At 40.2% G+C, this 27446-nt stretch overlaps 1 protein-coding gene across 2 annotated transcripts in view; it reads left to right on the top strand.

Moving 5' to 3' along the window:
• The window catches only part of LOC115226564 (RING finger protein 207), a 75952-nt gene extending 52056 nt beyond the window's left edge, over nucleotides 1-23896 (top strand). Inside the window, exons 15-17 of one of the 2 annotated variants that reach the window (XR_005004340.1) lie at nucleotides 3-98; nucleotides 3883-4086; nucleotides 23872-23896. Coding sequence is in view for 1 of the 2 variants with exons in the window: in XM_029797567.2 (XP_029653427.1) it covers nucleotides 3-98; nucleotides 3883-3988 (202 nt within the window). In the remaining variant the exon portion in view is untranslated. Of the gene's footprint in view, nucleotides 1-2; nucleotides 99-3882; nucleotides 4088-23871 lie in introns of those variants that run through there. The other variant, XM_029797567.2, reaches the window with a different exon arrangement.
• Nucleotides 23897-27446: the final 3550 nt, after the last annotated feature.

The following is a 27446-nucleotide window of genomic DNA, read 5'->3' as shown; positions in this document are numbered from 1 at the left end:
AGGTTAGCCCAATCTAGTAAAGATGCTGACCACGAGAACCAAATCCATGCATTGTTCGAACAAATCAATACTATAACCAACCCAGACTCACAACACAGGTTAGTGATTTTATCAAAATAATCAGGTCTATACAGATTATTCATCATCATCATCATCATCGTTTAACATCCGCTTCCCATGCTAGCATGGGTTGGACGGTTCGACTGGGGTCTGGGAAGCCAGGAGGCTGCACCAGGCTCCAGTCTGATCTAGCAGTGTTTCTACAGCTGGATGCCCTTCCTAACGCCTTCATCATCGTTTAACGTCCATTTTCCATGCTAGCATGGGTTGGACGGTTCGACCGGGGTCTGGGAAGCCAGGAGGCTGCACTAGGCTCCAGTCTGATCTGGCAGTGTTTCTACAGCTGGATGCCCTTCCTAACGCCTTCATCATCGTTTAACGTCCGCTTCCCATGCTAGCATGGGTTGGACGGTTCAACTGGGGTCTGGGAAGCCAGGAGGCTGCACCAGGCTCCAGTCTGATCTAGCAGTGTTTCTACAGCTGGATGCCCTTCCTAACGCCTTCATCATCGTTTAACGTCCATTTTCCATGCTAGCATGGGTTGGACGGTTCGACTGGGTTCTGGGAAGCCAGAAGGCTGCACCAGGCTCCAGTCTGATCTGGCAGTGTTTCTACAGCTGGATGCCCTTCCTAACGCCTTCATCATCGTTTAACATCCGCTTTCTATGCTAGCATGGGTTGGACGGTTCAACTGGGGTCTGGGAAGCCAGGAGGCTGCACCAGGCTCCAGTCTGATCTGGCAGTGTTTCTACAGCTGGATGCCCTTCCTAACGCCTTCATCATCGTTTAACGTCCACTTCCCATGCTAGCATGGGTTGGACGGTTCAACTGGGGTCTGGGAAGCCAGAAGGCTGCACCAGGCTCCAGTCTGATCTGGCAGTGTTTCTACAGCTGGATGCTCTTCCTAATGCCTTCATCATCGTTTAACATCCGCTTTCCATGCTAGCATGGGTTGGACGGTTCAACTGGGGTCTGGGAAGCCAGAAGGCTGCACCAGGCTCCAGTCTGATCTGGCAGTGTTTCTACAGCTGGATGCTCTTCCTAACGCCTTCATCATCGTTTAACGTCCATTTTCCATGCTAGCATGGGTTGGACGGTTCGACCGGGGTCTGGGAAGCCAGGAGGCTGCACCAGGCTCCAGTCTGATCTGGCAGTGTTTCTACAGCTGGATGCCCTTCCTAACGCCTTCATCATCATTTAACGTCCGCTTCCCATGCTAGCATGGGTTGGACGGTTCAGCTGGGATCTGGGAAGCCAGGAGGCTGCACCAGGCTCCAGTCTGATCTAGCAGTGTTTCTACAGCTGATGCCCTTCCTAACGCCTTCATCATCGTTTAACGTCCTTTTCCATGCTAGCATGGGTTGGACGGTTCGACCGGGGTCTGGGAAGCCAGGAGGCTGCACTAGGCTCCAGTCTGATCTGGCAGTGTTTCTACAGCTGGATGCCCTTCCTAACGCCTTCATCATCGTTTAACGTCCGCTTCCCATGCTAGCATGGGTTGGACGGTTCAACTGGGGTCTGGGAAGCCAGGAGGCTGCACCAGGCTCCAGTCTGATCTAGCAGTGTTTCTATAGCTGGATGCCCTTCCTAACGCCTTCATCATCGTTTAACATCCATTTTCCATGCTAGCATGGGTTGGACGGTTCGACCGGGGTCTGGGAAGCCAGGAGGCTGCACTAGGCTCCAGTCTGATCTGGCAGTGTTTCTACAGCTGGATGCCCTTCCTAACGCCTTCATCATCGTTTAACGTCCATTTTCCATGCTAGCATGGGTTGGATGGTTCGACCGGGGTCTGGGAAGCCAGGAGGCTGCACCAGGCTCCAGTCTGATCTAGCAGTGTTTCTACAGCTGGATGCCCTTCCTAACGCCTTCATCATCGTTTAACGTCCATTTTCCATGCTAGCACGGGTTGGACGGTTCGACTGGGGTCTGGGAAGCCAGGAGGCTGCACCAGGCTCCAGTCTGATCTAGCAGTGTTTCTACAGCTGGATGCCCTTCCTAACGCCTTCATCATCGTTTAACGTCCATTTTCCATGCTAGCATGGGTTGGACGGTTCGACCGGGGTCTGGGAAGCCAGGAGGCTGCACCAGGCCCAGTCTGATCTGGCAATGTTTCTACAGCTGGATGCCCTTCCTAATGCCAACCACTCCGTGAGTATAGTGGGTGCTTTTTACGTGCCACCGGCACAGGTGCCAGGGAAGGCTGGCAGCGGCCACGATCGGATGGTACTTTTTACGTGCCACCGGCTATTGTTATTATTATTATTACTATTGTTGTTATTATTATTGTTGTTGTTCTTGTTACTATTATTATTATTGTTTTCGTTGTTGTTCTTGTTATTATGGAGTGAGAGAACAGTGCATGCCATCAAAGTGACACTGGGGTACAATTATACAAAATCCAATATACCCATCATGACTACCCGTCTGATAAGGGTACACCAGACACATGCATCACAACTATATATGCACAACCCATGCTAGCATGGAAAACGGACGCTAAACGATGATGATGATGATGATGATGGAGATCTCATATCAAGATAAACAGCACATGACCTTGCAGGTGGGGCCCAGTTAGAATTTTTATTCCGGTCGACTAGCCCATCCCACTCAAAAGGTCCCTGAATAAGGGATGTTTAGGGATGGTACATGAAACCACCATGTTCCCTGAGGTGAATTATCCAAACCCCAAAGAATCCTTCTCAACACATGACTATGATGCTCCCCCAGTATTCCTGCTTGTGGTCAGAGATGCACATATCGTCAGCCACAAAGGGACATGTTCAACTGGTTAAGGGCAAACAACTGACAAGCAAATCTATGGTCTTGGCAAAATATTTGCTGTAGGTCATCTTTTATGCCAAGACAAGGCAATGCACATAATAACACTTCCAATCTCTGGTTGGCCAGCTTCTGTGAAACCAGCCAACCCATGCTGGCATAGAAAATGGATGCTAATGATGCTAATGATGATCATCATCGTTTAACGTCTGCTTTCCATGCTAGCATGGGTGGGATGATTTTGACATAGTGCTGGCAAACCAGATGGTTGCACCAGGCTCCAGTCTTGATCTGGCAGAGTTTCTACAGCATGATGCCCTTCCTAATGCCAACCACTCCGAGAGTGTAGCGGGTGCTTTTACGTGCCAGTCAGGCGGTACTGGCAATGATCTCGCTCAAATCTTTTTACACATGCCACTGGCACAGGTGCCAGTAAGGCGACGCTGGTAACGATCATGCTTGAATGGTGCCTTTTACATGTCATGGAAGCCAGTTAGCCGCTCTGGCAACGATCACGCTCGTATGGTGCTCTTGGTACCCTACTAGCACGAGCACAAGTGCCAGTAAGGCGACGCTGGTAACAATCACACTTGAATGGTGCCTTTTATATGTCACCGGCACGGAAGCCAGTTAGCCGCTCTGGCAACGATCACACTCGTATGGTGCTCTTGGTACCCTACTATCACGGGCACAAGTGTCAATAAGGCGACGCTGGTAACAATCACACTTGAATGGTGCCTTTAACGTGTCTCCGGCACGGAAGCCAGTTAGCCGCTCTGGCAACAATCACACTCGTATGGTGCTCTTTGCACCCCGCTAGCATGGATGCCAGTCATTGAGTTTTTTATTGTATATAACATATGCGCCTTATAAGTAATGTATATGTATGACAGATATGAGTGTACAGGTGTATATGATAATCCCGTCTATCCATAAATGCATTTTATTGTGATGTGTTGAATGCTGTAACTTGTGAAATAAAGAAAAAATCTCTAATTTCCCTCCTCATCTAAATGTTGCTGTTTTTTCTTGTTTCAGGCATATCTCTATGACATCAGCCCCGTGCAACACAGGTCTGTGTAAACCAGAGAAGGCCCCAAACAGGTTACCCCCGTACACAGACACAGCTGTGAAAAAGTCTTAACCCGCTCCCCTATCTTTTAATTCTCAACTTTTCACTTTCCGCCTCCCACCCAGCCTGCTCTCTCTCTCTCTCTTGCTACTAATACAATTGTACATACATATATATATACTAGCAGTATCGCCCGGCATTGCTCGGGTTTGTAAGGGAAATAACTATATAAGCATTTTTAGAGATGTAAAGTATAATAGCCATCTCAATATGGCTAACCACAAAGGGGGGGGGGTGTTACTGTAGCTTTTTACGTTCTGAGATTTAATAATACATTTTTAGAGAGTTACTTCCCTTATATAGGCCAAAAATGCATTAAAAATGGGAAAAATTGATGGTAAATTTTATTTTAAATCGTAGACTCATCGTAGACGTGCGCTAATACCCAGAAGGGCTCGATATGAATCACGACTATAAGATACCCGGTTTTGGTTAAACTGCACCGCAAAATGTGGGAGTAGTTAGGAATCTAAATCGTAGGAGACAGACAGCACACTACCTCTCTTTTATATATAAAGATATATATATATATTATATATATATATATATAATATATATATATATATATATATTATATATATATATATATTATCATCATGATCATATACATAATTTATAGATGTCACGATTTTACCCTCCCTTTTTCCACCCTTATATACAGGATGTGGTGAATAAATTACACAAATTAATCTGAAATAGAATATCCACATATTTATGGATAAAACTGAACTATATATATATATATATATATATATTTTTTTTTTGTACTTGTTTCAGTCATTTGACTGCGGCCATGCTGGAGCACCGCCTTTAGAGTGGTGAAAGAGTACAGCAGGGATCACCACTATTCCCTGCCGGAGCCTCGTGGAGCTTTTAGGTGTTTTCGCTCAATAAACACACACAACGCCCGGTCTGGGAATCGAAACCGCGATCCTCCGACCTAACCACTGGGCCATTGCGCCTCCACATATATATATATATATATATATATACAAGATAAGAAAATGGAGAAATACATCTAAATCAAATATCAATTACCAGATAATACTCAATCACATACTTTATTAAACCACCACATAAGAGACTGTAGGGTTAAACATAAAAAAGCAGAACAAATCAGTGTACATAAAAAAAGTGTACATAAAAGAGTAATGTTGTATAATAAGTAGAATATATATAAAAAAGAGAATATAAATATAAGTATAGATTACATCTTACAGCTGTTTCGGCCATGTAAATAAGTATGTCTCATTTTATCAATATTAGCCTTTTATGGTAGGTCAATATATAGATATAAATGAGACATTTACAAAAATATCATAAGGCTTCGGATAGATAGATAGACACACACACAGTATATATAAATATACACACGCAGAATCCTCATCATGATCATCAGTTAATGTCCGCTTTTCATGCTAGCATGGGTTGGACGATTTGACTGAGGACTGGCGAACAAGACGGCTGCGCCAGGCTCCAATCTGATCTGGCAGAGTTTCTACAGGTGGATGCCCTTCCCAAAGCCAACTACTCTGAGAGTGTAGTAGGTGCTTTTACGTGCCACTGGCAGGAGGGGGCCAGTCCAGCGGTACTGGCAACGACCTCACTCGAATGTAAGGCGATGCTGGTAACGATCACACTCAAATGGTGCTTTTTACGTGCCCACCGGCATAGAAGCCAGACAGCTGCTCTGGCAGTGGTCCCGCTCAGATGCGGCTGATAGCACTCCACTGGCACGGGTGCCAATCATTGAATTTTGTTCGATTTCGATCTCACTTGCCTCAACAGGTCTTCGCAAAGCAGAGTTTTGTGCCCAAAGAAGGAAAGGTACGCATAATTGGGCTGGATACATCACTGGTAAAGGCCATGGGTCCCCCTCATCCGCTAGGGTGTGGCACTTTTTCATGCAGCTATGTTCATCCATTCTCAACTCATGATCATACCAGCGCAATTGTCTCTCTTGCACACCACAACTGATGCTTCTTAGGTCCAACATTTCTCTCAAGGTACTTACACTCTGTCATATATATATATATATATAGATAGATAGATAGATAGATAGACACATACATAAATATATAGATATACACACACAGAGTATGTATATATATTACTCTCTTTTACTCTTTTGCTTGTTTCAGTCAGTTGACTGCGGCCATGCTGGAGCACCGCCTTTAGTCGAGCAACTTGACCCCAGGACTTATTCTTTGTAAGCCCAGTACTTATTCTATCGGTCTCTTTTGCCGAACCGCTAAGTGACGGGGACGTGAACACACTAGCATCGGTTGTCAAGCAATGCTAGGGGAACAAACACAGACACACAAACATATACACATACACATACACATATATATATACATATATACGACAAGCTTCTTTCAGTTTCCGTCTACCAAATCCACTCACAAGGCATTGGTCGGCTCGGGGCTATAGCTGAAGACACTTGCCCAAGATGCCACGCAGTGGGACTGAACCCGGAACCATGTGGTTGGTTAGCAAGCTACTTACCACACAGCCACTCCTGCACCTATATATATATATATATATATATATATATATATAATATATATATATATATATACACACATACATATATACGACGGGCTTCTTTCAGTTTCCGTCTACCAAATCCACTCACAAGGCATTGGTTGGCCCGGGGCTATAGCAGAAGACACTTGCCCAAGATGCCACGCAGTGGGACTCAACCCGGAACCATGTGGTTGGTTAGCAAGCTACTTACCACACAGCCACTCGAACAGAAATACTGGGACAAGTACTGGATAAGCCCTTATCATCATTGGGTTGAGCTTGCTTGGACATTTTTAAGCTGTGCATGCCATTCATCTCAGTGGAGGTATTCAGTGTCTGGTGAGTTGGCCTACATTGTGTGTGAACGATCTGTTCAAGTACAGCCATGCTTTGGCATCGGCAACAAAAGCTCACTTGACAGCTCTTGTTTCACTTGCCAGCAGTGTCTGCGAAAGTGCAACCTCCTTGTTTTTGAATTGTGGAAATAGGCAGGAGACGTTGATACAGCTGGTGTTTTTGGTGGGATGAGTCTCTAAGACATGGCCAAGCCTAAGCACAGTGTAACACAGTGTACCCTAAACAAACAACCCTTCCAGGCAACCTTAACCCTTTAGTGTTTGCATTATTCTACCATAATTAATCCTTTTTCATCCACATTGTTTTGAACTAATCATGCATTATCTCGTAGCTATGAGGTAGCTGTTAATTTTTAAAACGACATTGTAGGGTTGGTGTGAGAGACCAGATCTGGCCAGTTTTAACATAAAACAGGTAGAATACTTTTGGCCGGATATGGCCGGTTTAAATGCCAAAGAGTTAAGAGGAATTTTTTGCTGTGCAATTATAGAATTAGTCCTTTTATATGGAACAACAGCCTGAACTTTTATCAAAAACACTGGAATTTATACTGGTGGAATTTATACTGGAATAATACTCAGCCTAAAATTCAGCGAACATTAATTAACCCTTTTGTTACTGTATTTGTTTTGAGATGCTCTGTGTTTCTTTCAATTATTTTAATTCTAACAAAGAATTTAGTAAAATAACTTAATTATCATTAAGCTAGTGTTAGGAACATAAATTGTGACTAAGGTTTGGTGGAAGATTTTAATTCAAAACTTATGAAAACAAGACATTTGTACTAAAGAGCTAGAGGAGGTTTCAGCTGGGTTGGTATCGAAAGGGTTAAAAACACCTCTACATTTGGGCAGATGGACATTAGAAGCAGTTGGAAGGGTGTGGATTGAAAGAAATTTAGGCTATTATTTCTAGCATATAGAGGGACCACACTGAGGTCTCCTTCTCTCATGTTTTCTGCTGATTATTTCTCTTCTTAACCCTTTTGTTACTGCATTTATTTTGAGATGCTCTGTGTTTCTTTCAATTATTTTAAATATAACAAAGAATTTAGTAAAATAACTTTGTTATCATTCAGCTAGTGTTAGGAACATAAATTGTGACTAAGGTTTGGTGGAAGATTTTAATTCAGAACTTATAAAAACAAAACATTTGTACTCAGAGCCAGGGCTGGTTTCAGCCGGGTTGGTAATGAAAGGGTTAATGCTAATATAATTAGTGGTTAAATATTAAATAGAAGAAGCCAGTGGGTAGACTTTAAACCAAAGATTTTGTCAATGTGAAGAGTGAAAAGATCCAAAGCCGGAACAAGAAACCCCTGCTAAATAATTTGGGTAACATTTAGAAATGGGTTTCATTATTTATACAAGACAGGAATCTCACTGAAAAAGTTTTTAGAAATAAAATTTGAAACATTTTTATATAACAGTATTGTTCTTGTTGTTATTATTCAACTTGACTCAGAATCGGTTGAATTTATGTGGGCAACGGGTTTATCCCCTGCAACCTCGGATGTCCTCAAGCTTTCCATAATCTTTCCTGCTCCCAAGAGGCAAACTCTCTGTAGGAGCACTTCAGTGTTTGCTCCACCTCGTTACTCACAATCCAGACACAACCTTTACAACTTTAAATCTTCCAAATTTTAGAGCTGGCAGAATCGTTAGCACGCCGGGCGAAATGCTTAGCGGTATTTTGTCTGTCGTTACGTTCTGAGTTCAAATTCCGCCGATATATATATATGTGTGTGTGTGTATATATATATATATATATGTATATATATATATATTTATTTATATACCGGAGTAAACACATAAATGTGAAACAAGGTGGAAAAAAGAGTACTCAAATACCAGTGGTAGAGTAATATGCTTTATTTAAAAGCGGCAGAAAATTCAACAAAACCTGTTACTCTGAGTTTCCCGTTGCCGTTCATCGAACAGTTTTTGTGAACTGCCATGCTTCACGGTAGTGAAACATGGGCTATGACTGCAGAGGACATGCGTAGACTTGAAAGGAATGAAGCTAGCATGATCCGCTGGATGTGTAATGTCAGTGTGCACGCACGACAGAGTGTAAGCACCTTGAGAGAAATGCTGGACATATATATATATACACACACATATATATATACACACACATATATATATATATATATATATATATATATATACATACATATATATATATATATATAATATATATTATATATAAGGGCTTAGTAAAATAAATTACTTTGCCACATACTGAACTCATTAGAAATAGCAGCTAAAGAAATTTCTTCAGCTATTTCTAATACTTAAAGAAGATCTCTCTCAGAGATCTGCAGTTTTCACCGTTAATACATGGTGTTTGTCAATTTTAACCCACGCTGGTGGAAAGGGGAGAGCAGAAATTCTTCGCTTGCATATTCGAATTTGATAGCACTTTTAGTTCGAGCAGAATTCTAGAGGTGATTAGAAGCCGAAAGGGTATGCTCCCGACTTTCAGTGTTCCCAAATCCGATTCAAGGAATTCTGAGCTGAAGAAAGAAATGTCGAATTGACTAATCTAGAAACGTACGTTCTCAAATAACCTTTGCACTTGATTTTTTAATGTTTTTTCCCCCATACTTTTGTGAGTTGGTTTAGGCAAACACTATCTGAGAGAGATCTTCTTTAAGTATTAGAAATAGCTGAAGAAATTTCTTTAGCTGCTATTTCTAATGAGTTCAGTATGTGGCAAAGTAATTTATTTTACTAAGCCCTTATATATAATGTAATATTTTGAATTCGCCTATAATGGTCCCTTTACATACTGAATACTTGGTGAAATTGATTAATAATTAATTAATTTTACCCTCAATTGTTGAAATTATATATATATATATATAGCTTTCATGTGCGGCAGATGCACAGGGACAATAGACACCACAGATACTCAGAAAACAGATTCTATCACACTCCAGGGGGAGAAACTAGAAGTAGTTGATAGTTTCTGCTACCTGGGTGACCAAGTTAGTAGTGGAGGTGGATGCTCAGAGAGTGTCACCACTAGAATACGAATAGCCTGGGCAAAGTTCAGAAAGCTCCTACCCCTACTGGTGACAAAGGTTCTCTCGCTCAAAATGAAAGGTAGATTGTATGACGCATGTGTGCGAACTGCCATGCTTCACGGTAGTGAAACATGGGCTGTGACTGCAGAGGACATGCGTAGACTTGAAAGGAATGAAGCTAGCATGATCCGCTGGATGTGCAATGTCAATGTGAATGCACGACAGAGTGTAAGCACCCTGAGAGAAATGCTGGATATAAGAAGCATCAGATGTGGTGTGCAAGAGCGACGCTTGCGATGGTATGGTCATGTACTACGGATGGATGAGGAGAGATGTGTGAAGAAGTGCCACTCCCAAACAGTTGAAGGTATCAGGGGAAGAGGTAGACCCAGGAAGACATGGGATGAGGTAGTCAAGCATGACCTCAGAGCGTTGGGCCTCACTGAGGCAATGGCGAAGAACCGAGATCTCTGGAGATATGCTGTGACTGCAAAGACCCGGGTTGCTTCCTGCACCAGTTCCGCATAGCCCCTGCCCACTCAAAGTACCTCGGATTCCAGCACATCCCGCTGTGCTTGAGGAGACCTGTTGAGTCAAGTGCATGTACATCGAAATAAATATCAATGGAAATAGTAGTTGTGATACCTGTGCCAGTGGCACATAAAAAGCACCATCCGAACGTGGCCGTTGCCAGCGCCGCCTCGACTGGCTTCTGTGCTGGTGGCACATAAAAAGCACCATCCGAACGTGGCCGTTGCCAGCGCCGCCTCGACTGGCTTCTGTGCCGGTGGCACATAAAAAGCACCATCCGAACGTGGCCGATGCCAGCGCCGCCTTGGCTGGCTTCCGTGCCGGAGGCACGTTAAAAGCACCAACCGATCGTGGTCGATGCCGGACCTCCCTGGCACCTGTGCAGGTGGCACGTAAAAAGCACCCACTACACTCGAGGAGTGGTTGGCGTTAGGAAGGGCATCCAGCTGTAGAAACTCTGCTAGATCAGACTGGAGCCTGGTGCAGACCCCGGTCGAACCGTCTAACCCGTGCTAGCGCGGAAAACGGACGTTAAACGATGATGATGATGATACATATATATATATATTATACATACATATATATATATATACATATATATATACATATATATGTATATATATATATATATATATAATATATATATATATATGTATATATATATATATATACATATATATATATATATATATATAATATATATATTATATATATATATATATATATTATATATAGGCGCAGGAGTGGCTGTGTGGTAAGTAGCTTGTTTACCAATCACATGGTTCCGGGTTCAGTCCCACTGTGTGGCACCTTGGGCAAGTGTCTTCTACTATAGCCTCGGGCCGACCAAAGCCTTGTGAGTGGATTTGGTAGACGGAAACTGAAAGAAGCCTGTCGTATATATGTATATATATATGCGTGTGTGTGTGTTTGTGTGTCTGTGTTTGTCCCTCTAGCATTGCTTGACAACCGATGCTGGTGTGTTTACGTCCCCGTTACTTAGCGGTTCGGCAAAAGAGACCGATAGAATAAGTACTGGGCTTACAAAAGAATAAGTCCCGGGGTCGAGTTGCTCGATTAAAGGCGGTGCTCCAGCATGGCCGTAGTCAAATGACTGAAACAAGTAAAAGAGTAAGAGTAAAGAGTATATATATATATATATAGCATAATTAAATCTCAGAATGAGATTGAAACAGTAATCGCTCGATAAAGTAAAGTATAGAAGCCATCTTATCATGGCTAACCACATTGGGGAGAGGGTTAACCCCCTCCCCAATCTTATCATGGCTAACCACATTGTGGTTAGCCATGATAAGATGGCTTCTATACTTTATATATATATATGTTTATATACTTTATATGTATATATATGTATAAGATGGCTTCTATACTTTATATATATATGTTTTTTATTTTAAGTTTCAGCTCAGAGCTGCGGCCATGCTGATGCACCGCCGTTCTGGGCGACACTGTTGTTACGAAGAACCTCCTCTAATATGTGGCACTTGATGAAGAATGAAGTTTGATATAGCTACCCTCATTTGCACCTCTTGCCGTGAGGTAGGCTCATCTGGGACTCTCGACAGGAAGAGGTCCATTTTTGATTTAAAAACCCCTACATCTACTGTGTGCAAGTTCCTCAGACTCTTCGGGAAAATATTAAAAAGCAGTGGGCCCTTGAAACCCAGGCTGTTGCAGTAACTGATCCTGAAGTGTCATGGCATTGTTGGGATCTTTGGCACTATGCAGTGTCGTCCCGTTCTGGCATTGGTGTAGCTTTCAATGCCAAAATTTGGCACAATTCCTTCCAGGATCTTCCACATATATATATTACTGCATACCTCTCCCGTCTTCTCTCTAGGGAGTAGAGTCTTAGCTGTTTCAACCTCTCCCAGTAGCTGAGCTGTTGCAAAGAGACGATCTTCTTTGTGAATCGTCTCTGGATTGCTTCAAGGTCCGCTGTTAATCTCACACTGGTGAGTGACCATAGCTGTGAGCAGTAATCCAGGCGGCTGAGAACGAATGTCCTCCAGAGGACCATCATGGTTTCCTTATCTCTGGTTCTGAATGTTCTTAGGATCCATCGAGCCAGTTGTCTGCACTTTGTCGCCATCCTGGTAATGTGCACTTGGAAAGAGGTATCATCACTCATGTCGATACCCAGGTCCCTCACTGACTTAGTTTGCTGGGAAACCATCAGGACCAGCAGTTGAGTTTGTGTCCACTTCATCTATGGCTAGTAGTACATCTTCGCTAATGTCAATGTATTCTATTGTAACTGCCTCGCTGGTTATAGGTGAGGCAGCAAAGAAGTCCACTGGTTCGTTCACTTGTCTGTGTTCCAACGGGGTGGTAAAGACACTTTTGAACTGGTCATATATTGGTACGTGTACTTCTGCGTCCTCTATGTCAGGGCTGAGGTAAGTTTCTACAAGTGCAATGCATAGAGCTTGATTGCATGCAGTAAGATCTCTCAGGAAAGAAATTTTGCTTTTATTTTGATGCAACAGGCCCCCAATATTTGGTAAAAGTATTGGGGTGACGACTGTGCAGGCGTCAGGGGAGGCCATACCGTATCTGTTGACTGTGGTGGGCAAGGTTCATTAATTGGTCTGAAGAGCGTAATAAATAAGTGCCCTGAAATACCCTTCCCATTCCCACTGTATATATATATATATAATATATATATATATATATATAATATATCTTTCTTTACTAACCACAAGGGGCTCAACACAGAGAGGACAAACAATGACAGACAAACAGATTAAGTCGATTATATCGACCCCAGTACGTAACTGGTACTTATTTAATCGACCCCGAAAGGATGAAAGGCAAAGTCGACCTCGGCGGAATTTGAAGTCAGAACGTAGAGGCAGACGAAATACCGATAAGCATTTCGCCCGGCGTGCTAACGATTCTGCCAGCTCGCCGCCAATAATATATATTGTTACGGAATCCCACCTGTCGTCGCTCAAACTCTTCGGGAAAAACCCGGGACCCTACCAAGTCGAGCGACGACGATTCACCGGCCTGATCGATCGGCGAATTCGCCACGGAACTCAGAGAGAGAGAGAGAACTCGGTGGGGGAAAAGCGGCAGCAAACACGGCAGTCGGTAACCGGAGATAACAACAACAACAACAGCAGGAAGAGACACAAAGAGAGACGGCGGAAGGCAATTGGCTTACATTTAACAACAGTTTATACAATTATACAACAAATCAAATAAATCAAAGATACATCAGGTATACAACAAATCAAAGCATTTAAACATGCAGATACAGTTCAATACATTTCAGATCAATTAATGTTCACGATACAGTCCAATGTTCAAATCACATTAAAGTCCTTCTCTTTCCTTTTTCAACACAATTCACAATGTTCTTTATAATCTCTTTAGCACTGTTCTTTGTAACACATCAATTCTTTTACATTTCTTTTTCCTTTTTTTTTCACATATCTAAACATAAGTAAACACATACCGTACAACAGCCAATGCCTTACACCGTAGTCCCTCTCTTTTCTAGCTCCGTAATACTATCTCTTTGTCTTCCTCTACGCCGTCGCCGCCTCACGCCGTAATCCTATCTGCCTGTCTTCCTCTTTCAGTTCACCGTCGAGCAGAAACAACCTACTACTAACTTGCTCTGTCCTCATCTGTCCCGTCTCTCGTATCAGTCCCGTCTCTTCTAGAGCTCCCGGCCGACTGTGTGTACAGGCCCACAGTTCCTCCTTTTTTAAGGGGTGTTTCCAACGAACTTTCTTTCACCTGAAAAGGGTCGGAGGTCTCCCCAGAGCTAATCAATCCACCTGAATCTGACAGGACAATGGATTTATTCCAAAAGTAGGTCGCAAGCACTGTCCTTAAATTGACCTATTCATAACAATATATATATATCTTTATATATATAAAACTGAGAATGTGTGTCTGCCTGTCTGTCTGTCTGTGTGTTTCCCTAAAACTTGAGAACTACACAACCAATTTCATTCAAATTTTACACATGCCTTACTTAGGGTCCGTGTAGGTTCATGGGCAAAAAAAATGTTCAACTTCTTGCCTAGAGCGAGCCCATAGCAATATCATATCTTCTCCACTATTTCAGTATTACGTGTTAAAAGTGAAGCAAAAATATTTCTCTATTTTATGTCAGATGCTTTCACTTTAACAATAAAAATAATTATAACAATTGAATTATATGTAGTAAGTAATAATTAAAATCAAACTGAAGTATAATATAATCGTAACATAACAAGAGTAAAAATAGCAATTGGTATAAAATTGCATCAATGATTTGAACTTGAATAAGTGGTTTCACATGAATGGGAATAAATTAAAAATAAAATTAGCGTGCAGAAATGGAATAGTCCAGAAGGATAATAAAAAATTAAATTAAAGAAAAGACTATTGTCTATAAAGTATACAATGTTATATATTTTGAGTATTGTTATCACTAGCGATATCAAGATATAACTTTGTATTTTGCATTTTATGTGTAGATGTATATATATAGATGTACATGTAATATGTACACATATATACATGCACTAGCACTATGACCCGGCAACGACGGGTCTTTAATGCTAGTATATATATATATATATATATATATACTAGCTGAAGGTGACCCGCTCTACGCGCGGGTAAGAGTGTGGTTGTTACTTTGTGTTGCTTCCTTTCAGCGCGTAAAAAGCACCATCCGAACGTGGCCGATTGCAGCACCGCCTTGACTTGCTTCTGTGCCGGTGGCACGTAAAAAGCACCAACCGATCGTTGCCACTGCGAGCTCCCCCCCCCCTGGCACCAGTGCCGGCGGCACGAAAAAAGCACCCACTACACTCACAGAGTGGTTGGCGTTAGGAAGGTCATCCACCTGTAGAAACACTGCCAGATCAGACTGGAGCCTGGTGCAGCCTCCTGGCTTCCGAGACCCCGGTCACACTGCCCAACCCGTGCTAGCACGGAAAACGGACGTTAAACGATGATGATGATGATGATTCTCCGTATTTGTTTCTCTCTCCTTTCTCTCTCACTTTCCCACTCTCTTACTTTTCTTTTCTCTCGACTCTCCCTCGCTTTCTCTTACTCTCTATCTTTATCTATCTCTCTCCTATTTATAAACAACAGAAGATCTTGAGTAAGTTGAGAAATAAAATATTTAGAAAGATCAATCAGAAATATGAGGCAGTGGCAATGGAAAGGTCTGCTTCAAGGCAGACAGCAAAACGCTAACATTTAAAAGGGACAGACGAACTTGCGAGCTGAATAAAAATAATAAAATATTGGAAACCAAAGTTTGAAGGGATAGAATCTGAGGATAGTAGAGTCACCATGGCTGGCATTTGTTAACGACGGACAGAACGTAGTGACAGTTTAACGGCTGGCGTAAAATTTTGAACTTGATGTAAAAGAAAATTCGTAAACACCAAGTTTTGAAGAGATTCTTTCTCACGACAGTAGACTCACCATGGCAAGCATTCAAAACTTCTTTATCATGGACGGCAACACATTGACGATTAAAAGGCTGGCGCAAATTTTTTAGCTTGATGTAACAGAAAATTCCTAAACACCCGCTCCTGTAAATTTTAATCCCCTTCCAGCCCCATTTAGACCCCTTTTCACATTTTGGTTAATATAACCCGATTTCATTCGGGTCTACTGGGGCCGCATTTTATAAGATGAGGAATTTTGTCCTAGAGGTGACGCCCTTCATTTGAGGAAAAAAATAGTTGTCATGCAAACTTGTCAGCACTTTTAACATAGGTGTGCATATTTTCAGCTGAATCGACCGACTACGTAATGCACACATTATATATATATATAGGTGTATATATATATATATGTGTGTGTGTGTGTGTGCACGCATTATATATACAAATGTATACAAATGAGATATATATCTGTATAAATTAAATTAGAGATAAAACCACTAATAGGCAAATCAAACAGTGAAAAACCAAAAACAAAAACATAAAAAAGAAAATATAATATAGAAAATATATCTATATATATAAAACTGTAGTTGTGTGAGTGTCTGTCCCCTTCGATTTAGATTCCTAACTACTCCCACATTTTGCGGTGCAGTTTAACCAAATTCGTGTATCTTATAGTCGTGATTCATATCGAGCCCGTCTGAGTATTAGCGCGCGTCTACGATGAGTCTACGATTTTTAAAATAATTTACCATCATTTTTTATTCCATTTTAATGCATTTTTCGCTATTATATAAGGGAAGTAACTCTCTAAAAATGTCTACGATGAGTCAACGATTTAAAAAAAAAATTACCGTCATTTTTTATTCCATTTTTAATGCATTTTTTGCTATTTTTTTGCTATAACTCACTAAAAATGCTTATATAGTTATTTCGCTTACAAACCCGAGCAACGCCAGGCGATACTGCTAGTAAAATATAAAATTGAAAAATTTAAATTATTTAAATTGAAAATAAAAATTATAAAAATATATTTATAATTTGTTTAAAAATATATATAACTATGAAAAAGTATGAAAAAGTTTAATATACATAAATACAGATATATACACTTTGTATATATACATTATATATACATATTTATATATAGAACACACACACACCACATACATTATATATACATATTTATATATAGAACACACACACACATACTTATATATACATATTTATATATAGAACACACACACACATACATTATATATACATTTTATATATAGAACACCACACACACATACATTATATATACATATTTATATATAGAACACACACACACACATACATTATATATACATATTTATATATAGAACACACACACACACACATACATTATATATACATATTTATATATAGAACACACACACACACACACAAACATATAAATGAACGCAATATCTGATTCATAATATTTGTTCTCATGCTCGTGTGTTGTTTGTTGGTGACAGACATATACTTCAAAGAACGCCGCCGAAGTGATAGGAAGGTAGGAAACAGAGTCAGTGAAAAAGAAAGGAAATAGCGAGAGTGACAGATACTTTAAATAACAGTAGTGGACTTCTGAAAGTTATATATGAAGAGGAGTAAGAGAGGGAAATGAGGAAATAGGGTGAGTGAGGAAGATGGCCCCTAGCAACCACACCTTTTAAGATAGGGATTTCTAAGGTAGCCCACGCGCTTCGTCACCTCATTCTACATGTCCCTGTAAAATTTGGAGCGAATCGGACGGGATGTAGTGGCATTGAAAGCGATCCAAGCGGGGCATGCTGGAGCAAATCGACCCCAGGACTTATTCTTTGTAAGCCTAGTACTTATTCTATCGGTCGCTTTTGCCGAACCGCTAAGTTACGGGGACGTAAACACACCAGCATCGGTTGTCAAGCGATGTTGGGGGGGGGGGGACAAACACAGACACACATATAAACACACACACACACACACACACACACATATATATATATATATACACATACGACGGGATTCTTTCTGTTTCCGTCTACCAAATCCACTCACAAGGCTTTGGTCGGCCCGCGGCTATAGTAGAAGACACTTGCCCAAGGTGCCTCGCTGTGGGACTGAACCCGGAACCATGTGGTTCGTAAGCAAGCTACTCGCCACACAGCCACTCCTACGCCTACAAAATTACATACATACATACATACATACACATATACATGCATACACAGACCCGATGCACAAAAGGGACAGAGATAGAGGAAAAGCAGTTAAGTGTGACAACCGATGCAGACTTTGTGGAGCTCACACCAAAGATATCGCCCACATCATAAATAGTTGTCCGAAAATGTCACCACGGTATTGTCTACTGATGAGATATGATGTTGTGGCTAGGACACTCTATAATGAAATCCGTCGGAAGGATAACCCCCGAGGACAAAGAAATAAGAACCCACAACATGGTAGAAGCCAAAATGCCTTTGAATGTTGTATCATATCCCTTGAGCAACATCTTTTAATCAACAATTGTCGAAGTGCATCTCTTGACATGAGGCTGATAACAGCATAAAACTTGGAAGGCAGCTCCTTAAGCAACGCTCTTTGTCTGATAACCTAGAACAGTGGTTTTCAACCAGGGTTCCGCCAGTACAGTCCAGGGGTCCCGCAAGAAGTTAGAAAACTGCTAAAATCGGCAGTAATTTTTAATTCTCCTCTGAAGATATGTGTGCATAAGACTATTAGATTATTGCACAGGGGTTCCTCGAGCCAGTGGAATGTTTCCTTGGGGTTCCGTTCCAGCAAAAAGATTGAAAAGCACTGGTCTAACTAGTGTCTAACTGACTGTGTCTAACTCAGTGGTTTTCAACCAGGGTTCCGCCAGTACAGTCCAGGGGTCCCGCAAGAAGTTACAAAACTGCTAAAATCGGCAGTAATTTTTAATTCTCCTCTGCAGATATGTGTGCATAAGACTATTAGATTATTGCACAGGGGTTCCTCGAGCCAGTGGATAGTTTCCTTGGGGTTCCGCTCCAGCAAAAAGATTGAAAAGCACTGGTCTAAGTAGTGTCTAACTGACTGTGTCTAAACTCAGTGGTTTTCAACCAGGGTTCCGCCAGTACAGTCCAGGGGCCCCGCAAGAAGTTACAAAACTGCTAAAATCGGCAGTAATTTTTAATTCTCCTCTGAAGATATGTGTGCATAAGACAATTAAATTATTGCACAGAGGTTCCTCGAGCCAGTGGAATGTTTTCTTGGGGTTCCGTTCCAGCAAAAATATTGAAAAGCACTGGTCTAACTAGTGTCTAACTGACTGTGTCTAACTCAGTGGTTTTCAACCAGGGTTCCGCAGAACCTTAGGGTTCCGCCAGTACAGTCCAGGGGTTCCGCAAGAAGTTAGAAAACTGCTAAAATCGGCAGTAATTTTTAATTCTCCTCTGAAGATATGTGTGCATAAGACAATTAAATTATTGCACAGAGGTTCTTCGAACCAGTGGAATGTTTTCTTGGGGGTTCCGTTCCAGCATAAAGGTTGAAAAGCACTGACCTAGAATACTTGTCCAAAGAGGTCGCACGACTCTATCGCAACGAATCATCAGATGAAGGGATGAGCTTATATGAGCAGAAGACTATGCATGGATATGTTAGTAGAAAGTTCCGTGATGATAGTAACGTCAGTAATCAAAGCAATTTATTACGGACCAACAACCGGATTACTACCTCCCACTTTGAAAAGGTTACGCGTTTGCAATCTACAAATAGGAAATATCAACCAAGTACCTGATGCACAAAAGGGATAGAGATGCAGGTAAAGCCTTAAAATGTGACAACCGATGCAGATTTTGTGGACTTCACACTGAAGATATTACCCACATCATAAGCAGTTGTCCGAAAATGTCACCACGGTATTGTCTACTGATGACACATGATGCTGTAGCTAGGACACTATAATGAAACACGTCGGAAGGATAACCCCGAGGACAAAGAAATAAGAACCCACAATATGGTAGAAGCTATAACCACTCATAATAAAAAGGAGTATTGGTGAAATGTCCCAGTGAAAACCTCGATAAAATGTAAGCATAAGAGACCTGATATAATGATTTGGGATGGAGAAGAGAAACTGTGCACAGTTGTGGAAATTAGCTGCCGAGTGGATGTTAAGATAAAACTGAAAATCAGTGAAAAAGAGAATACCTACATTGAACTATTACAAGTTCAGGTTTATACCTGTAATTATATCCTTAAATTATATACTTTCCAGAAGTTTATCATTTAAGTATATATGAGCGTGTCTAGAAATGCAACTAAATGTAATACAAGACACATAAAACAAAACACACAAATCTACACATATACATACGTACTTCCATACATGCATATATATATATATATATAATATAATATATATATAGATAGATAGATAGATAGATATAGATAGATAGATAGATAGATAGATAGATAGATAGATAGATAGATAAAGATAGATATCGCCATCATAGATCGTTAGCCACTACACACATTTTTTCCTCTCCTTGTTTCTCTCCTTGTTTTTTCTATGTCCCTTTCTGTAGAAGAGCGTAGGCTCGAAACGTAAAAGACTTCTTCTATTCCTGAGCGTTATACTAATACTCTGTTTGTTTGTACACCACCTGTCTTCGTCTTTTGTTTTTTTTCGTAAACTCTCCCTATATATATATATCTATATATATATATATATATATATATATATATATATATGTATATATAATATATATATATACATACATTATATAAAAGGGCTTAGTAAAATAAATTACTTTGCCGCATACTGAACTCATTAGAAATAGCAGCTAAAAAACTTTTTTAAAGCTATTTCTAATACTTAAGAAAATCTCTCTCATATATAGTGTTTGCTTAATTCAACTCACAAAAGTTTGGGGGTAAGGACATCGAAAAATCAAATGCTAAGGTTATTTGAGAACGTACGTTTCAAGATTAGTCAAACAACACTTCTATCATCAGCTCAGAATTCCTTGGTTTGGATTTGGAAACACTGAAAATAAGAACATACCCTTTCGAAGATCTGCTCGTAACTAACAGTGCCAACAAATTCAAATAAGCAAGCGAAGAATCTCTGTTCTCCCCTCCTTTCCACCAGCGTGGGTTAAAATCATCAAACACTATGCTTATTTCGGTAAAATCCGAAGCATAATCAGAGGGAGATTAATTATAATTTCAACAATTGAGGGCAAATTAATTAATTATTAATCAATTTCACCAAGTGTTCAGTATGCAAAGGGACCATTCAAGGCGAATTCAAATTATTACATTATATAAAAGTGCTTAGTTAAATAAATTACTTTGCCGCATACTGAACTCATTAGAAATAGCAGCTAAAAAACTTTTTTAAAGCTATTTCTAATACTTAAAGAAAATCTCTCTCATATATAGTGTTTGCTTAATTCAACTCACAAAAGTTTGGGGGTAAGGACATCGAAAAATCAAATGCTAAGGTTATTTGAGAACGTACGTTTCAAGATTAGTCAAAACAACACTTCTATCATCAGCTCAGAAATTCCTTGGTTTGGATTTGGAAACACTGAAAATAAGAACATACCCTTTCGAAGATCTGCTCGTAACTAACAGTGCCAACAAATTCAAATAAGCAAGCGAAGAATCTCTGTTCTCTCCCCCTTTCCACCAGCGTGGGTTAAAATCATCAAACACTATGCTTATTTCGGTAAAATCCGAAGCATTAATCAGAGGGAGATTAATTATAATTCAACACATTGAGGGGCAAATTAATTAATTATTAATCAATTTCACCAAGTGTTCAGTATGCAAAGGGACCATTCAAGGCGAATTCAAATTATTACATTATATAAAATTGATTAATAATTAATTAATTTTGCCCTCAATTGTTGAAATTATAATTAATCTCCCTCTGATTAATGCTTCGGATTTTACCGAAATAAGCATAGTGTTTGATGATTTTAACCCACGCTGGTGGAAAGGGGAGAACAGAGATTCTTCGCTTGCTTATTTGAATTTGTTGGCACTGTTAGTTACGAGCAGATCTTCGAAAGGGTATGTTCTTATTTTCAGTGTTTCCAAATCCAAACCAAGGAATTTCTGAGCTGATGATAGAAGTGTTGTTTTGACTAATCTTGAAACGTACGTTCTCAAATAACCTTAGCATTTGATTTTTCGATGTCCTTACCCCCAAACTTTTGTGAGTTGAATTAAGCAAACACTATATATGAGAGATTTTCTTTAAGTATTAGAAATAGCTTTAAAAAAGTTTTTTAGCTGCTATTTCTAATGAGTTCAGTATGCGGCAAAGTAATTTATTTTACTAAGCCCTTTTATATAATGTAATAATTTGAATTCGCCTTGAATGGTCCCTTTGCATACTGAACACTTGGTGAAATTGATTAATAATTAATTAATTTTGCCCTCAATTGTTGAAATTATAATTAATCTCCCTCTGATTAATGCTTCGGATTTTACCGAAACAAGCATAGTGTTTGATGATTTTAACCCACGCTGGTGGAAAGGGGAGAACAGAGATTCTTCGCTTGCTTATTTGAATTTGTTGGCACTGTTAGTTACGAGCAGATCTTCGAAAGGGTATGTTCTTATTTTCAGTGTTTCCAAATCCAAACCAAGGAATTTCTGAGCTGATGATAGAAGTGTTGTTTTGACTAATCTTGAAACGTACGTTCTCAAATAACCTTAGCATTTGATTTTTCGATGTCCTTACCCCCAAACTTTTGTGAGTTGAATTAAGCAAACACTATATATGAGAGAGATTTTCTTTAAGTATTAGAAATAGCTTTAAAAAAGTTTTTTAGCTGCTATTTCTAATGAGTTCAGTATGCGGCAAAGTATTTATTTTACTAAGCCCTTTTATATAATGTAATAATTGAATTCGCCTTGAATGGTCCCTTTGCATACTGAACACTTGTGAAATTGATTAATAATTAATTAATTTTGCCCTCAATTGTTGAAATATATATACATACATACATACATACATAACGTACATACATACATACTACATACATACATACATACATACATACATACATACATACATACATACATACATACATTCATACATACAGAAATAGCCTATTGTTTGTGTTGAAATTCCAATGAGGGAGCTTTGAATCTAGGTTAGAAATCGGCCTTTCTCTATTAGCAATAAACCTAGATATAAAACTGGATAATGACTCACACACATATACGCACACACACACACACACACACACATACGCACGCACACACACACACACACACACACACACACACACACACGGTAAAATGATTATTATCAGATAATTTTCCCCTAAATTATTCGTTTACAGACCGTGACAGTTCCGAGTTTCTTTTAATCTTATTGTTCACACGCGCACGCACACACCCATATTTATGTGTAGTGGGGTGTGGGTGTACGGATACGTGTGTTTATCGATGGTAGTGTGGTATGCAAGGGGGGATGTAATATGGTCCTGTATTTGTCTTTATATCTCACGTATATTTATATTAAATTATTTGTGTGTATATGTGTATGTGTGTGTGTGTGTTTATATGTTATATGTGTGTATGGGTATATTCTTCCACTTGTTTCAGTCATTTGACTGCGGCCATGCTGGAGCATCGCCTTTAGTCGAGCAGATCGACCCCAGTACTTGTTCTATCGGTTTCTGTTTGCCGAACCGCTAGGTGACGGAGACATAAACACACGAGAATCGGTTGTCAAGCAATGCTAGGGGGACAAACACAGACACACAAACATATACACACACATACATATATATATATACATATATACAACAGGCTTCTTTCAGTATCCGTCTACCAAATCAACTCACAAGGCTTTGGTCGACCCGAGGATATAGTAGAAGACACTTGCCCAAGATGCCACGCAGTGGAACTGAACCCGGAACAATGTGGTTGGTAAACAAGCTACTTACCACACATCCACTCCTATATATATATATATATATATATATATATATTATATGTGTGTGTGTGTGTGTGTGTGTGTGTGTGTGTGTGTGTGTGTGTGTGCGTATATGTGCGTATATATATATATATATATATATATATGTATATATATACGACAGGCTTCTTTCAGTTTCCGTCTACCAAATCCACTCACAAGGATGTTGGTCTGCTTGCAGTTCAGAAATATTGTTCACATTAGTGGAAACTTTTACTCATTGTGAGAAGTATAGTTTTGGGGGGGCGTATCCTTCAACACCAAAATTTGTTCACTTTTTTTAATAGCGTATGTTTTTACACTACGTTTACCAATAACTGAGAGCTGTATTTCAAGTGGAGCAGTTCAGGTTCTAATCGGAGTACCATAGGGATTGGAGTACCTGAATGCCCAGAAGAGTTTTTTTTGCTGTGTTTTGTTGAACTGCTGTTTTCTTCTTCTATTGTGATATTCTTATCGAACTGTTTGCTTTTTTCTCCTCTTCCTTTAGTTAACTTTTGATTTCTCTCTTTTCTTTTTGAAATTTGTGAACTATTGTTTTGGACTTTTTACTTTTTAATTTAAGACATGGCAAAAAATAAGTTTAAGTTTGTAGAGTGGGAGATTGTCCCACCTAAGGAGTGGCCCAGACAGCAAGAGGAGAGGACAGTGATGTTGAGAATGTATTCAAAGGTTCTTGACACCATTACCGTCTTCTCCAAGCAGATGATTGAGCAGGAGTTGGCAGAGCATCTGCCAACCATTAAGTATATCTCTAGCGATGTCAAATATGCAACGGTGTGGTTGCTGTCTGACATCCCAGATGAAGCTCGCAGTTTTGCGAGCCAGCCCTTTCAGTGTAAATAAATTTTGTTTCTTCCCACTTATTGTGGGAAAAAATTGACGAGGGCTTGGGTTTGTGGTTTGCCACCCGGAATTGAGCCCAAGTGGATAGAGGATACTATCCATCGAGGTCTGGTTGGCAGCGGAGCCGGGCTCCTCAATGTGAAAATTCTTCCTGTGGCTGATTGGGTTGTGTCAAAAGCTGTTTTGACCGTGTGGAGCCAATCAGCCATGAATCTGGTTATGCCGGATTCTTTGAAAATGGCCTTGATTCTTGAGGGTCGTGTCCCCCCCCCCCACCACCACCAGGTGTCATAGGTACCTGGAGCCTTGTCATATAAAGAAAAACTCCTCAGGAACAAAGCAAGGTCCTGGAGCAGTTGATTGAGACCTCTGTAGAAGAAGGAGCTAAGGCGGACAAGGAGACGGAGGACTCCCCAAAGAAGGGCCGCAAGAGGAAGGTGAGCAACAATGGGTGCTCACCGAAGGATCCTAAGGATGAGGGAGGGGAGGTGAATCTCCTGGTCATGGAGGAGACGCACCCTCCCTCAGATGAGAGAAAAAGAGGAAGAGAAACGGGACATTGCCGGCAGTCGGTGACATAGCAACGGAATGTCGTGGAACCTTGCCGGTCGGGGTTCTGCTACCAGCAGAAGAGACACAGTTGGAGGGAATTGTGTTGCCAACGGTAGAATTGACTACCTCGAACCCATGGGAAGATGAACTATTGGTCTTCTTCTACAGAGGTGGAGAGGTAGAAGAGGTGGTGGAAAAGCACTATAAGGGAGTACCTTTAACCTTGACACAGGATCCCGAATGGCCTCTACAGATAGTTGTGGAGGTCATAACGTTGCCCGTGATGTATATAGGCTGCAGGGACTCAATGAGGAATGTCGCTTGTGGCCAGGCGACGCCGGCTCGGATCCCGCCTTGGTCTTGAATGAGATGAGGGTGATGGCAGAGTATACGGACACAAGCGATGTTGGGGAGGAATAGTGACAAGAGGTTGAAAATCCTTAGTGTTATGTTTATTTTAAAATGCTTAGTGTTTTATTGCATGTTATTTGTTTTTAGAGGCTTAACGCCCCAATTCTTTAATGGACCATTCGTCTAATAATTGTAAACTGAAGTAAGAGGTTCATTACCTCGTTTTGTCTTTTTCTGTGAATAAAAGAAGAGAATAATGTTTTAGAGAAGCAAAAAATCGGCCGAGGTTTTTTGTCTTCTCCCATTAATATCATCCTTTCCATCATTCACCTCATCAATGTCTTTGTCCAGCCCGCAAGCTACTCTGTGTCATGCCATTATGGCAAAATTTTTGAAATAAAGTAGCTTGCTTACGAACCACATGGTTCCGGGTTCAGTCCCACTTGGGCGAGTGTCTTCTCCTAAAGCCTCGGGTCGACCAAAGCCTTGTGAGTGGATTTCGTAGACGGAAACTGAAAGAAGCCTGTCGTATATATGTATATACATGTATGTGTGTGTGTGTGTATGTTTGTGAGTCTGTTCCCCCAACATCGCTTGACAACCGATGGTGGTGTGTTTACGTCCCCATAACCTAGCGGTTCGGTAAAAGAGATAGAAGAAGTACTAGGCTTACAAAGAATAAGTCCTGGGGTCGATTAGCTCGACTAAAGGTGGTGCTCCAGCATGGCCTCAGTCAAATTACTGAAACAAGTAAAAGAGTATATATAAATTTAAAAAAATAAGGGTGAATAATTGACTATTATTTGATTAATATCAATTTAAAACCAGTGGTCTAGCATATTAAAATCTGAAGGTAGAGAAAAATTATATTACATACATATAAGAGGGATGACCACTACGTGGACAACCGTATGCTCAGAAATAGATCCATTATGATATTACCACAAAGAAAAGGATGTTCTCAAGAAAATATTAGAAAACTTGTTTTGTAGGTTTTTGAGGTTATATTCAAGTTGGGGACTATAAAAACAAATACATAATATTATGAATATGATTTTGTTTCTTTTCATTTGTTTTGCTCGCTTACTTTCTGGAGTTTGCTAAAATTTTCTTGAGAACAATCCTTTCTTACTGGTAAGACCATAGCGGATCTACTTCTAGCATATCAATGTCCACGTAGAGGTCATCCCTATTATATATATATATATATATATATATATATATATATATATATATATATATATATATATATATATAATATATAATATATGATTTAGCTAGGGTTGATAGTGCTATACAAATATGTGTTTGACTTGTTCATAGGTGAGAGTTTTATTGGAAAGGGTAACGCATACGCCTCCACTCATATGCTCGCCATAAGCCTGACAGTAAATATTCAGACATATTGCAAGTTGATGGGATGTTATCAACAACTATTGACCTACGTGTTCGCATGAGTCTCCTCATACGCATATTTACATATCATATATTTATATACGTATTTAGTGTATGCGCGTGGGGGATACGCGTGTGTGTATGAGTGTGTATGTGTGTGCACGAGGCATGTATCATTGTGCTACTTAATTAAAATATCGAAGGCATTAAGGTATGTTTTAGCTGATATTTTTCTCTTGATCGAACAATTTGTCAACTGTCTATTGACACGATTTTTCCTGATAAAGAAGACAACAATTGTTTGTTTTATGATTTTATAAATCTTTGTTACTGATCAATCCTTTTATCTAACTAGTTCACTGCCACATTCAAGAAATACTTACTGCTATATGAACAACTACTTGAAACTGTTTTCACATCACACCAAATAAGGAATGGACACCTACCGCA

This window comes from Octopus sinensis, linkage group LG30 (genome assembly GCF_006345805.1).
Source record: "Octopus sinensis linkage group LG30, ASM634580v1, whole genome shotgun sequence".
NCBI lineage: Eukaryota > Metazoa > Mollusca > Cephalopoda > Octopoda > Octopodidae > Octopus > Octopus sinensis.
This window is presented reverse-complemented; position numbering and strand designations above follow the sequence as displayed.